The following is a 12677-nucleotide window of genomic DNA, read 5'->3' on the forward strand; positions in this document are numbered from 1 at the left end:
CTGTGATTTTTATTCTAGTGCACATTCTTTAACCAGTATAGAATTCATTGACATGCTAATTTTCATATATACTTGTCTTTGGGTTTCCCTTAATATCTTCTTTATATACTTTATTTCATCTGCTGACTTAAAGCAGTAACTTCTTACAGCCTCCTGTCACTACTCTGATACAGGATGTGCTTTTTGTTATCAGCCCATTGATGAAGGTGGTTCACCACTTCTTGAGAACACATTTATATTACTATTTTATAAATCATTTTATGATCAAATTGTCTTAATATTTACTTCTAAGTTACATACAAATGGTCACAAACAGACTTGTGATTGTTTCTCTTCAATTTTTCAGACTCATGATGGCATAAAAGTGATACATATTCCATAGACAACATACTTCATAACTGAAGCTAGTAATTTCTACAGTGTTGAACAATTTCCCTCATTTGCATTATAGACCAAAATAAAATCAGAGATTCTCTCACTTTCAATCCTCTACTTAAATCCTTCCAAGAGATTCCTATCTCAGAACAGCACTAAAATTTCAATGACATTCAAGGCCTAGCTGGCCTCATCTCCACCTTCTTTCCTGATCTCAGCTCCTATAACCCTCTTGCCTATTCTCCCCACAACTGCTTTTCATGGAATTGGCTAGCTCTCATGAAACTGAAAATGGGAATCTATTGTAACCACAGACAGTTACAATTATATTTGTGGTGGACCCTGAAATGAAAATAATAACCAAATTCTTTGCTAAAATGCTTAAATTAAGAAAATCATAAATACCTGAGAGAAAATTGATTCAAATATAATTGGTAAAATTCACCATATTTGTACCAAATCTGAACTTAATATAAAGGAGCTGCTGTTAAAGAATTAAGTCATAAGAATACATAAATTGAGAGTGAAATAGTTTTACATTTAAATAGAACTGGCATGAATTCAAATAGTACCAACTAGAATACAGAAAAATCTACAGAGGAAAAGTATTATGAGATATCTTATCACTCATCATCAAATTCTAAAATGAACTTTCAAGGTAATCCACTTAATAGAACATCAATTTCAAAATACTCCCTTTAAGCATGAATAATTCCCTTGACTTCATCATGGTCTTAAAATCTGTAATTAGTATAGACAAATATTTTTTGGAGATGACTCTAAGAGCAACATGGAAAGTAGACAAATTGGGTTATATCAAATACAGAAACATCTACACAACCAAGGAGGCAATCAATCAACAGAATGAAAAACATCCTACAGAATGGAAGAAAATATTTGGAAGCTACTTACCCAACCAAAGATTAATATCCATAATATAAAAAATTCAATAACAAGAACAGCAACAAAACAATCCAGTTAAAAGATGAGTGAAGTAACTGAATGCAGTTCTTCAAGGAAGAAACACAAATAGTCAATAAATAATATCACCAGCCATCAGAGAATTGAAAATCAAAGCTACAATGAACATCACACCTGTTAGAATGGCTAATATCAAAAATGCAGAAGGTGGAGGGAGCCAAGATGGCGGAATAGTGAGGGTGCGCACCGATAGTCCGGGAAAATTTAGTTTAATAAAAGGGGAGTTACAGTAGCCCCAGAAAAAAGAACCAGGAAAATATTGCAGAGGAAACCCTTCTGGATTGAGTGGTCGTGAATCGGAGGACCTACTGGGAGAACAAGGTCGCCCACTGCGCGGAAGCTGAGCCGCGGGACCGAGCTGCGCAAGCCGCAGGCTCTACGCGCCAGTGCTCGAAGGGGAGTGCGTGCCACACAGACAACAGCGGGGAGACTTGGGACGTCCAGGGCTCCGAGTCCACACATTGGCGCTGGAAGGGGAGCGGACCTGCGTGGAGAGCGTGGGAGCCCACAGTTCGGGACACCAGCGGCAGACTCAACACACCAGCGCTGGAACGCGAGGTGAGCCGAACCTCAATAGCCCGAGACACCGGCAGGCAAGCGGAGAGAGGAGACTAGAGGGAACGACCCCCGGGGGGGGGGGGAAGGTGACTGGTACGGACACGGGTTTCTCTCTCTTCGCTCACCTCTCAAGGGCGAGCAAGACAAAGAGCAGGCGCCATCTTGGACATACGTCATAAGCAGAGCGACCTCAGGTCTGCACCGGCCCTGAGCCTAGCAGAAAAACCTGACTCTGGGCGGGGCAAATTAACAGGAGATTAGGACCTAGTAAATTTGTGGTGCTACTGAACCGAGACTGTGAAAAAAGAGACGGTGGGGGAGAGAACTCACGGAATTCACGTGAGCACTCTCCAGAGACGCTACAATTCCGTAACTTTGGCAACCCAGTGGGAGACTGAAGGAGAATTTGAGCCCACTCTGAGGGCAGAACAGATTCCCTGTGTGGTCCTTGGGAAAGAGCTTCCGATCTCTGGCTCCTGTGGGTATATCATTTGCCTGCTAACTACCTCCAACTTCGTTCAGCTGTGCAGAATAACTTCCCTTTTGAATCAAAAAAAAAAAAAAAGAAAGAGAGAGAGAGAGAGAGGTTTACCACACCCAACCTGGGAGTGTCACCTTTGGCACACCAAACAGAGCTCTCAGGCCACACCCATCTCAAGCCCTAAGGCTCCATCAAAAACAGATAGTCCACTTAATCTAGAGTCATAGTATAACAAGAAAAAGCACCACAGTGAAGAAACCAAATATCTCCAATATGCCAAATAACAAACGCAAAAACCAAGGTAATAAAAACAAGGAAGTCACCATGAAGCCCTCAAATGTAAAAGACACCCCAATTCAAGATTATGGAGGGAGGGCGGAGCCAAGATGGCGGAATAGTGAGGGCGCGCACCGATAGTCCGGGAAAATTTAGTTTAATAAAAGGGGAGTTACGGTAGCCTCAGAAAAAAGAACCAGGAAAATATTGCAGAGGAAACTCTTCTGGATCCAGTGGTCGTGAATCGGAGGACCTACTGGGAGAACAAGGTCGCCCACTGCGCGAAAGCCGAGCCGCGGGACCGAGCCGCGGAAGCCGAGCCGCGGGACCGAGCTGCGCAAGCTACAGGGTCTGCTCGCAAGTGCTTGAAGGGGAGTGCGTGCCACACAGACAACAGCGGGGAGACTTGGGACGTCCAGGGCTCCGAGTCCACACATTGGCACTGGAAGGGGAGCGGACCTGCGTGGAGAGCGTGGGAGCCCACAGTTCGGGACACCAGCGGCAGACTCAACACACCAGCGCTGGAACGCGAGGTGAGCCGAACCTCAATAACCCGAGACACCGGCAGGCAAGCGGAGAGAGGAGACTAGAGGGAACGACCCCCAGGGGGGGGGACTTCACCAAGCTAACTGGAAGAGAGAGAGAGGGAAAAAAAAAAAGGTGACTGGTACGGACACGGGTTTCTCTCTCTCCGCTCACCTCTCAAGGGCGAGCAAGACAAAGAGCAGGCGCCATCTTGGACATACGTCATAAGCAGAGCGACCTCAGGTCTGCACCGGCCCTGAGCCTAGCAGAAAAACCTGACTCTGGGCGGGGCAAATTAACAGGAGATTAGGACCTAGTAAATTTGTGGTGCTACTGAACCGAGACTGTGAAAAAAGAGACGGTGGGGGAGAGAACTCACGGAATTCACGTGAGCACTCTCCAGAGACGCTACAATTCCGTAACTTTGGCAACCCAGTGGGAGACTGAAGGAGAATTTGAGCCCACTCTGAGGGCAGAACAGATTCCCTGTGTGGTCCTTGGGAAAGAGCTTCCGATCTCTGGCTCCTGTGGGTATATCATTTGCCTGCTAACTACCTCCAACTTCGTTCAGCTGTGCAGAATAACTTCCCTTTTGAATCAAAAAAAAAAAAAGAAAGAAAGAGAGAGAGAGAGAGGTTTACCACGCCCAACCTGGGAGTGTCACCTTTGGCACACCAAACAGAGCTCTCAGGCCACACCCATCTCAAGCCCTAAGGCTCCATCAAAAACAGATAGTCCACTTAATCTAGAGTCATAGTATAACAAGAAAAAGCACCACAGTGAAGAAACCAAATATCTCCAATATGCCAAATAACAAACGCAAAAACCAAGGTAATAAAAACAAGGAAGTCACCATGAAGCCCTCAAATGAAAAAGACACCCCAATTCAAGATTATGAGGATGATGACATAGAAGAAATGCAAGAAGCAGATCTCAAAAAATTGATAAGAACATTAAGAAGTTCTCAAAAACAAATTCTTGAACTACAGAAATCCTTAATGGACAAGATATAAAATCGCTCTCGTGAAAATGAAATATTAAGGAGGAATCAAAATGAAACGAAACAACTAGTACAACAGGAAACTGGGATAGTGACTGAAGTGAAGAATTCAATAGATCAAATGAAAAACACAATAGAGAGCCTTACAAACAGAATGGGAGAAGCAGAAGAGAGAATATCGGACTTAGAAGACAGAGAACAGGAAAGGATACAGTCAGACCAAAGAAAAGACGAGGAAATTAGAAATCTAAAACATATTGTCGGGAATCTATAGGATACTATTAAAAAACCCAACATTCGGGTTCTAGGAGTTCCTGAAGGCATGGAGAGGGAGAAAGGATTAGAAGGCCTTTTTAGTGAGATATTAGCAGAAAATTTCCCAGGTTTGGAGAAGGACAGAGAAATCCTAGTACAGGAAGCTCACAGAACCCCTAATAAACACGACCAAAAGAGATCCTCACCACGACACGTTGTAATTAAACTCTCCACAGTGAAACATAAAGAAAAGATCCTAAAATGTGCAAGAGAGAAACGTCAGATTACTCTCAGAGGATCTCCAATCAGACTCACAGCTGACTTCTCATCAGAAACTCTACAAGCTAGGAGGGAATGGCGAGATATAGCCCAGGTACTAAGAGAGAACAACTGCCAGCCCAGAATATTATATCCTGCAAAGCTCTCATTTGTGAATGAAGGTGAAATAAAGACTTTTCATAACAAACAGAAATTGAAAGAATTTGTTGCCACTCGTCCAGCCCTGCAAAAGATGCTTAAAGATGTGTTACACACAGAAACAAAGAAACACGGTCATCAATATGAAAGAAGGTAAAGGAAGGAAACCAAGGAAGGAAAGCTCACAGCAAAAGATCACAGGGAATTCAAAGCATATATTGGAACTTATCTTTGGCAAATGGCAGGGCAAAGTTACCACTTATCATTAGTCACATTGAACGTGAATGGCCTGAACTGTCCAGTTAAAAGACACCGATTGGCTGATTGGGTTAAGGAACAAAACCCATCTATTTGCTGCTTACAAGAAACACATCTTTCCAACAAAGATCCATACAGACTGAAAGTGAAAGGCTGGAAAAAGATATACCATGCCAACAGAAATGAAAAAAGAGCGGGCGTAGCCATCTTAATATCAGACACCATAAACTTTACCACAAAAACCGTTAAGAGAGACAAAGAGGGACACTACATAATGATTAAGGGATCAATTCAACAGGAAGATATAACAATTATCAATGTATATGCACCTAACTACAGGGCACCGGTTTATCTAAAAGATTTGTTAACGGACTTAAAGGGAGACTTAGACCCCAATACAATAGTACTGGGGGACTTCAATACTCCACTTTCAGAAATAGACAGATCAATAGGACAGAAGATCAACAAGGATACAGTAGATTTAAACGACACTATAGCCCAAATGGATCTAACAGATATATACAGAACTTTCAATCCTACAGCTAAAGATTTTTACATTCTTCTCAGCAGTACATGGAACCTTCTCTAGGATTGACCACATACTAGGCCATAAAGCAAGTCTCAGCAAATTCAAAAGAATTAGAATCATACCATGCAGCTTCTCAGACCATAAAGGAATGAAGCTGGAAATGAAAAACTCAGGAATCCCTAGAGCATATGCAAACACATGGAGATTGAACAACATGCTCCTGAATGAACAATGGGTCATAGAAGAAATCAAAAGAGAAATCAAAAACTTTCTGGAAGTAAATGAGGATAACAGCACAACATACCAAAACTTATGGGACGCAGCAAAAGCAGTGTTAAGAGGAAAGTTTATATCAATAGGTGCCTACATCAAGAAATTGGAAAGGCACCAAATAGATGAGCTTTCTATTCACCTCAAGGATCTATAAAACCTACAGCAAACCAGACCCAAATCTAGTAGGAGAAGAGAAATAATTAAAATCAGAGAAGAAATCAACAGGATTGAATCCAGAAAAACATTCCAAAAATCAGCCAAACGAGGAGCTGGTTTTTTGAAAAAATAAACAAAATTGACACCCCATTGGCCCAACTAACTAAAAAAAGAAGAGAAAAGACCCAAATCAATAAAATCAGAGATGAAAAAGGAAATGTAACAAGAGACACCACAGAAGTAAAAAGAATCATCAGAAATTACTACAAGGACTTGTATGCCAGCAAACAGGGAAACCTATAAGAAATGGATAGATTCCTGGACACATGCAACCTACCTAAATTGAACCAGGAAGACATCGAAAACCTAAACAGACCCATAACTGAGACAGAAATTGAAACAGTAATAAAGGCCCTCCCAACAAAGAAAAGCCCAGGACCAGATGGATTCACTGCTGAATTCTACCAGACATTTAAAGAAGAACTAACTCCAATTCTTCTCAAACTATTCAGAACAATCGAAGAAGAGGGAATCCTCCCAAATTCTTTCTATGAAGCCAGCATCACCTTAATTCCTAAGCTGGAAAAAGATGCAGCATTGAAAGAGAACTACAGACCAATATCCCTGATGAACATAGATGCAAAAATCCTCAATAAAATTCTGGCCAATAGAATGCAACAACACATCAGAAAGATCATCCACCCAGACCAAGTAGGATTTATCCCTGGTATGCATGGATGGTTTAATGTGCGCAAGACAATCAATGTGATACACCACATTAACAGACTGCAGAAGAAAAACCATATGATTATCTCAATAGATGCCGAGAAAGCATTTGATAAAATACAACACCCGTTCATAATGAAAACTCTAAGCAAACTGGGTTTGGAAGGAACATTCCTCAATACAATCAAAGCAATCTATGAAAAACCCACAGCCAACATCCTATTGAATGGGGAAAAGTTGGAAGCATTTCCACTGAGATCTGGTACCAGACAGGGATGCCCACTCTCACCACTGCTATTCAATATAGTCCTGGAGGTTCTAGCCAGAGCTATTAGGCAAGAAAAAGAAATTAAGGGATACAAATTGGGAAGGAAGAACTCAAACTATCCCTCTTTGCAGATGACATGATTCTTTATTTAGGGGACCCAAAGAACTCTACTAAGAGACTATTGGAACTCATAGAAGAGTTTGGCAAAGTAGCAGGGTATAAAATCAATGCACAAAAATCAACAGCCTTTGTATACACAAGCAATGCCATGGCTGAGGAAGAACTTCTAAGATCAATCCCATTCACAATAGCTACAAAAACAATCAAATACCTTGGAATAAACCTAACCAAGGACGTTAAAGATCTCTACGATGAAAATTACAAAACCTTAAAGAAAGAAATAGAAAAGGATACCAAAAAATGGAAAAATCTTCCATGCTCATGGATTGGAAGAATCAATATCATCAAAATGTCCATTCTCCCAAAAGCAATTTATAAATTCAATGCAATACCAATCAAGATACCGAAGACCTTCTTCTCAGATCTGGAAAAATTGGTGCTGAAATTTACATGGAGGCACAAGAGACCTCGAATAGCTAAAGCAATCTTGTACAACAAAAACAAAGCCGGAGGCATCACAATACCAGATTTCAGGACATACTACAGGGCAGTTGTAATCAAAACAGCATGGTACTGGTACAGAAACAGATGGGTAGACCAATGGAACAGAATTGAAACACCAGAAATCAACCCAAACATCTACAGCCAACTTATATTTGATCAAGGATCTAAAACTAATTCCTGGAGCAAGGACAGTCTATTCAATAAATGGTGCTGGGAAAATTGGATTTCCACGTGCAGAATCATGAAGCAAGACCCCTACCTTACACCTTACACAAAAATCCACTCAACATGGATTAAAGACCTAAATCTACGACCTGACACCATCAAGTTACTAGAGAACATTGGAGAAACCCTTCAAGATATTGGCACAGGCAAAGAATCTCTGGAAAAGACCCGGGAGGCACAGGCAGTCAAAGCCAAAATCAACTATTGGGATTGCATCAAATTGAGAAGTTTCTGTACTGCAAAAGAAACAGTCAGGAGAGTGAAGAGACAACCGACAGAATGGGAAAAAATATTTGCAAACTATGCAACAGATAAAGGGTTAATAACCAGAATCTACAAAGAGATCAAGAAACTCCACAAAAACAAAACCAACAACCCACTTAAGAGATGGGCCAAGGACCTCAACAGACATTTTTCAAAAGAGGAAATCCAAATGGCCAACAGGCACATGAAAAAATGTTCAAGGTCATTAGCAATCAGGGAAATGCAAATCAAAACCACAATGAGGTTCCACCTCACCCCGGTTAGAATGGCTCACATTCAGAAATCTACCAACAACAGATGCTGGCGAGGATGTGGGGAAAAAGGGACACTAACCCACTGTTGGTGGGAATGCAAACTGGTCAAGCCACTATGGAAGTCAGTCTGGAGATCCCTCAGAAACCTGAAGATAGCCCTACCATTAGACCCAGCCATCCCACTCCTTGGAATTTACCCAAAGGAATTTAAATTGGCAAACAAAAAAGAGGTCTGCACCCTAATGTTTATTGCAGCTCAATTCACAATAGCTAAGACCTGGAACCAACCTAAATGCCCATCAACGATAGACTGGATAAAGAAATTATGGGATATGTACTCTTTAGAATACTATCTCTGTGAGTGAGATCTCAGTGGAAAGAACAGGTCTTCAAAGAAGGAGGTACCTTTCTCTGAAGGGAGGAGAGAACCTCCACTTTGACTATGACCTTGTCTAAACAAGATAAGAGTCGGAGAACTCAGAGGGATTCCATAGCCTTGGAAACTCATGACTGGAGCATAGGGAGATTACTGATGCCATAGACAGGAGTGTCAATTGGTAAAGTCAACAACAGGAGTCACTGTGCACTTACTCCTCATGTAGGATCTCTGTCCTTAATGTGCTGTGCATTGAGATTTAATGCTATAACGAGTACTCAAACAATATATTTCACTTTGTGTTTCTATGGGGGTGCAAACTGTTGAAATCTTTACTTAATGCATACTAAACTGATCCTCTGTAAAAAAAAAAAAAGAAAAAAGAAATTATCAACTCCCAACTTGACTCTCACTGGGATTAAACATGACAATAGGTCTGATCTGATTTCATCATCATTTAAAAAAAATCATCTATTATTTTTCACTTTATGTTTATGTGTGGGAGCAAACTGTTGAAATCCTTACTTAATGTATACTAAGCTGATCTTCTGTATATGAAGATAATCGAAAATGAATCTTGATGTGAATGGAAGGGGAGAGGGAGTGGGCAAGGGGAGGGTTGTGGGTGGGAGGGACGGTATGGGGGGCAAGCCATTGTAATCCATAAATCGTACTTTGGAAATTTATATTCATTAAATAAAAGTTAAAAAAAGACAAAACAAAAATGTATGCCACTGGAAATTGTAAATCAGATATATTCACAATAGCAAGAGAGATTAAAAATTTAAAATGAAAAAAAAATTACCTTCAAATAGGCAGAAGAAACAAAGGATAGGCAGTAGGACTTGATTATGTCTCAGGGATTTACCACAGAAAATGTATGCAAAAAACCCACCATCATCAAAGCAAACATATTCTACCATGCATGTCTAGGTTTTATTCTCCATTAGGTGATATGTTTTGGAAAATTTCATTCTAATAGCATTAGCACTTAACGACAGAGCACTAATCTTTCTAAAAATAAAATTTAGTATTTAGATTCTCAAAACTCACCAAACCAACTGGAAATGTCTAGTTGTAAAACAACAATGTTATGCTCAAGTCAGTTTCACATCATAAATGATAATCTATGACTAATGTCAGTAGGCAAATTCCAATTCTAAACACTACTGGAGATTGCCACTGTGATTTTCAACTGTGTTGACATTCATCTTATTGCTGAATTGTAGGCAAATTTCTTTGGCAACATTTACATATCAGTTAATGCCACAGGAAAAACTGCTACATTAATTTAGCATCTCAAAAGTGCATTAGAATTACTTAAATACATTTTCTAATAGATTCTACAATAGGAAAGCCTCCAAACATGCCTATTAACAAAATCTGTTCAAAGAAAGCGAACTATTAAAGAATCAAGACACGTATCTCACATGAACTACTTAAATTTAATTGTATAAGTTACAGCTAAATTCACCAAATAATTTAAAAAATCCTTAAATAAAAGCTGATGTTTTTAAATAAATTTCTTTATAATTTACCTAAATTTATTATAATTCACAGCTATTTAGCCTGAATTTTAACATAAAATGTCTAAATCAATCTTCATGTGAGTTATTAAATGCAACTCAATATGCACTGCTTTCTTTAGAAAATATGTACTAAGCACCATCATGTACCAAGACTCACAAGCAATAACTCCAGCAATATATGTCATAATTCATCTTCAGAATAATTTTTGGGTTGCTTTAAATAAAGATTACACATCTGTGTGTGTGTCTGTGTGCATACACACCTGTTTAGGTATGTGTGTGTATATATATATTTATGTATATATCTTGAATGAGGAGGACATTATATGTAACAGTGATTCAAGTCAGAAACATAAAAATTTTATCAAAGATTAACTTACCTGGGTCAAATTGTTTTTTGAAGTCCTCGCATCCATTTCTAGTGTTCTATGTGTCACTTCTTCTTGTTTCACTTCTTCTTTATGATATTGCTTTTCTTTTCTTCTTAACTGTTCCCTAGGTTTTTTACACAATATATCAGTATTGGTCTCTTTTTCTTGTTTTAGGTAAAAACATGCTTGTTTCAAAATTCATTTTATTAGAAATTAAAAGATTCATTGTATAATCTTATACTACCATGCAGCTTATACACTCTAATAAAATTTATGTTCTCAAATATCTTCTTATAACATTTCATTTAAATCTCTTCTTCAAAGGACAGAGTTGAAAGTTAGCTGTGAAAGCACATTCTTAAAACAAAAAAAAAATAGCACATTCTTGAGACTGGTATTGTGTAGTGTGTCAAGCTACCGCCTGTGATACTAACACCCCGTGTGGCCACAGGTTCCTCTCCCAGCAGATGTACTTCCTATCTAGCTCCTTGCTAATGGCCTGGGAAAGCAGCACAAGGTGACTCAAGTATTTCAATCTCTGCTGCCACCTATTTGGGAGACCTAGAAGAAGCTCCTAGCTCCTGGCTTCAGCCTGGCTCAATCCTGGCCATTGAGGCCACCCACAGTGAACCAGCAGCTTGCTCACTCGCTCACTCGCTCTCTCTCTCTCACTCTTTCAAATAAATAAATAAATCTTTGTTATCAGAAATTACATTCTGATAATTGATAAAATTCTGTTACTTGCAACTGATAACTGTTATCAAGAAAGGAATTTTGAAATTATCCAGTAGAGTTATGAGTTGAAAATTACCTCTTCCTCATCCATTCATAATTACATCTCCATTAGGAAAGGTAATTTAGAATTAACCAATCTTTAATGAATTTTAAAAAAAAAGATTTATGCATTTATTTGAGAGGCAAAGTGATATATAGAGAGAAGAGACACACAGAGAGGTCTTCCATCTGCTGGTTTACTCTCCAAATGGCCACAACAGCAGGAGCTCAGAGGATATGAAGGGAGAAGCCAGGAACTTCTTCCTTATCTCCCATGTGGGGTGCAGAGCCCCAAGCACTTGGCACCTTCTAATGCTTTCTTAGGCCTTAAGCAGGCAGCTAGATCAGAAGTGGAGCACCCAGGACTTGGACCAGTACCCATACAGAATGCTGGTGCTACAGGCAGAGGCTTAACTTACTATGCAACAGTTCTGGCCCTTAATGAGTTATTTTTTATAAACACCTTTATATAGTTATTAGAACTACAGTTTCAACTTTATCAAATATTACACGTATCCTTAAAAATTATTTAGAGTGTAAGACAGCCTATAATTTATACATGCCTTTTACATGATACACACAGCTACTGATTAATATCATCCAAGGGTAAAGAGTATATGTGTCACTTCATATAATTGATATTTTTGGTAGTATTTTCAACTTAATGAATATTAAAATTCCATAAACAATTTCAAAAAATGACATTGTTAATTAAGCAAGGGTGCTACGTGCTTTCAACATAGAACATGAAACGAATTTTTGCATGTAAAAAAGAGAAATGTTCAAGAAACTAATCAGAGATTACTTTCCAGTTTTCTGTCATCCCATGCATGTTAAAATAAGTAAATTTCAAAGTCTTCAGAGGTTAAAAAAACTGTCAACTATATATCTGTTGATGGAAGTATAAGCTTATGTACTTTCTTGACAAAAATTTAGAAATATTAACCAAGCATTTAAAAAGGTTTCCTCAAATTTAGCCATAAAATCCATATTGAAGTATTTATTCAAAGTCAAGCACTTGGCATATAAAGAAATGTTTATATAGAAGATGTTTGTTGCAGCATGACTTATAATACAACAAAACATAAACTCAAAATACAATGTTCAAAACAAATCATGAAACTTCTATATGGTGTGCTTCTATGTAACTAAGATTACAATCTGAAGAAGATGTATTGAATT

The 12677-nt window shown here is 39.0% G+C and overlaps 1 protein-coding gene across 6 annotated transcripts in view; it reads right to left on the reverse strand.

Moving 5' to 3' along the window:
- The window catches only part of LOC138844887 (uncharacterized), a 138613-nt gene that overhangs the window by 77549 nt on the left and 48387 nt on the right, over positions 1-12677 (reverse strand). For all 6 annotated transcript variants that reach the window (XR_016219187.1, XR_016219189.1, XR_016219188.1 and 3 more), the window contains exon 24: positions 10731-10845. Coding sequence is in view for 3 of the 6 variants with exons in the window: in XM_089311807.1 (XP_089167933.1) it covers positions 10731-10845 (115 nt within the window). In the remaining 3 variants the exon portion in view is untranslated. The remainder of the gene's footprint in view (positions 1-10730; positions 10846-12677) is intronic.

Source organism: Oryctolagus cuniculus, chromosome 13 (genome assembly GCF_051225735.1).
Source record: "Oryctolagus cuniculus isolate XC-2025 breed Fujian yellow rabbit chromosome 13, ASM5122573v1, whole genome shotgun sequence".
Lineage (NCBI taxonomy): Eukaryota > Metazoa > Chordata > Mammalia > Lagomorpha > Leporidae > Oryctolagus > Oryctolagus cuniculus.